Source organism: Dromiciops gliroides, chromosome 6 (genome assembly GCF_019393635.1).
Source record: "Dromiciops gliroides isolate mDroGli1 chromosome 6, mDroGli1.pri, whole genome shotgun sequence".
Taxonomy (NCBI): Eukaryota; Metazoa; Chordata; class Mammalia; order Microbiotheria; family Microbiotheriidae; genus Dromiciops; species Dromiciops gliroides.
Window position 1 is genome coordinate 3,945,380 of NC_057866.1, and position 2,603 is coordinate 3,947,982.

The 2,603-nt window shown below is 45.3% G+C and overlaps 1 protein-coding gene across 1 annotated transcript; it reads left to right on the plus strand.

Annotated features, from left to right (window-relative positions):
- The first annotated feature begins 1,607 nt into the window (after positions 1–1,607).
- On the plus strand, positions 1,608–2,603 carry LOC122731765 (mas-related G-protein coupled receptor member A1-like). Its single transcript, XM_043972041.1, has one exon. The coding sequence runs from the start codon at positions 1,608–1,610 to the stop codon at positions 2,601–2,603; it is 996 nt and encodes a 331-aa protein (XP_043827976.1).

The following is a 2,603-nucleotide window of genomic DNA, read 5'->3' on the forward strand; positions in this document are numbered from 1 at the left end:
TCCTATCTTGACAAGATATCACAGGAGATTCTCCAATCTCTTGATAATTCTTGTTCATACACCAGACCTTACCAGAAGTTCCTTCAGGCAGCTCCAGCAAGAGGGTGGTCCAGCTTCTCCAGGTCAGTCAGTCTGGGGAAGATCTTTCTTCTGCAAAATGAATATTAGGAGGGAGGATGGAGAGGGTTAGAGAAGGTGGGAGGATCTCTTTTTCCCCATCAAGCATTGTTGTGCCTGAATCCCACAGTTCTAAAGGAATCATGGGGATGGGAGAAAGAGCTTGTGGTCATTGGGAGGGTCAGCAGGACCATCGGGAGTAGGGAGAACATGAGGGAAAAACCTCGTTCACATGAGCCTGATCTTGTCTCAGCCCTCCTCCCCCTTCTACTTTCATGCTTTTTAACTTGTAGAAGACTTGTAGAAGATACCCCTCCTCCCTGGAAAGGGTAAGATCTAAGAATTTTTCTCTGATGGAAGGGCTGACTCAATCTGAGACTGTCCAGCCAGCTTTCCTGTACAACTGAAGATGTCTATGGGAAATTCCTTTTCCAATGTATATTGTCCAAGTAAATGTTCTGCTGACATTCTGAATTTCTATTATATCTTTTGCCCTTGTCCCATCCTTCTCTTTGTTTGTATCTACATGTTACCAGAGAAATTTAATGAAAAGGAAAAGTATAGTGCAACGATCTTTTGCCCTTGTCCCATCCTTCTCTTTGTTTGTATCTACATGATACCAGAGAAATTTAATGAAAAGGAAAAGTATAGTGCAACTAATTCTATATGGACAGAATGCTTCACTCTGACAATAGGACTTCTTTTCTGTTCTTTGCTTCTTGAATTTGAAGTTACTACTTTGAGCATCTGTGTCCCGATCCTGGCCCACCTTTCCCCACCCTATGAACTAAGGGTCAGTGTTGTGCCACATGACTTGTTAAATGAGACTGAAACAATTATGGGGAAAATTGAGTAGACTATCTTTTATATTTTATTTATTTATTTATTTATTTATTTTGGTGAGGCAATTGGGGTTAAGTGACTTGCCCAGGGTCACACAGCTAGTAAGTGTCAAGGGTCTGAGGCCGGATTTGAACTCAGGTCTTCCTGAATCCAGGGCCGGCGCTCTATCCACTGTGCCTCCTAGCTTCCCCTGAGTAGACTATCACATCCATGATGACATGCAGGGACTCACAAGCACACTCTCCTTTGTGCAAGAGGCCCCTCCTCTGGGGGAAGTTTTGGGTCTTGTTCACAGGTCTCTCTCCCCCTGAACACTCTTTAGAAGCTACCTGAGAGGTTGACTCAGCCACTGATGCCTAAGGGTCCCCCCCCCCCCATTCCTTCTTTGATCAGGAAACATGAAGCAAACTTGTGAACCTTGGTCTGAGGGTAGAGCAATGAAGGGGGTTGGCCTAACAAAGTCTTTCCACTGGACAGGCCTTTCTTTCCCATCCCCTGGATCACATGTTTCATTAGGTTCATTTTGACTTGGGGGGGGATGAAATGGGAATATTATTGACCCCCCAGTATTCCTGGTGCACAATTCCTATGTTGTTTTATCCACAGGTATGTCAGAATCAGCAGTACCCAGTAGAGGTTTCTCCAGCATGGACCCAACCATTATGATGCAGATTTCCACCCAAATGCCCCAAAGCTCAGTTTATGAAAACTCAAGTGGGAGAAATACTAATGAGTCTCTCTTCATTATTTTGGATAATTGTGAACTTGAAACATTTGTTGTTACAATTAACTGCATTCTGTTGGTTATCAGCTTTTGTGGTTTGGCAGCCAATGGACTGGTCCTCTGGCTCCTGGGCTTCTGTATCGAGAGGAACCCTTTCTCTTTCTACATCCTCCACCTGGCTGGGGCTGACTTCTTCTACTTGTGTTGCCAGATTGTATACTCCCTCACATTTATTTGTCATAACTTTTGGTACATAGTACCCAAAACTATTATCACTCTCACATTTTTCTTTTATACCTTGGGCCTGAGCCTGCTGACTTCGATCAGCACCGAGCGCTGTCTCTCAGTCCTCTTCCCCATCTGGTACCGATGCCACCGCCCCAAGCACACATCTGCTGTGGTGTGCTCCCTCTTCTGGACACTATGCCTTCTGGGGAATCTACTAGAAAGTGGTGCCTGTGGCATAATTGATTTTATCCCCTTCAGTGTAATGTCATGTCTGGCGTGGGACTTGTTTTTTGTGACATTGCTTCTTCTCCTGGTTTGCCTGCTTTGTGTGTCTAGCCTGACTCTAGTCCTTAAGGTCCAGTGTTACTCCCAGCACAGGCAACTCTCCAAACTCTACCTCCTCATCCTGCTCACAGTCCTTATGTTCTTGCTCTGTGGCCTGCCTGTGGGCATCTACTGGTTTCTCTTGTGTTGGCTGACAAATACAAGTTGTATCTCTTTTGTTTCTCATCTTCTGTCCTGTGTGAACAGCAGCACAAACCCCCTTATTTACTTCTTCCTGGGTAGCTTCAGACAGAGGAGAAGGAGGGAGCCCCTCAAAGTGATCCTCCAGAGGGCCCTGAAAGATGAGCCAGAGATAGGAAAGGGCAAGGAGATCTCCCACACAGACATTATGGAAATGTCAGCCTGA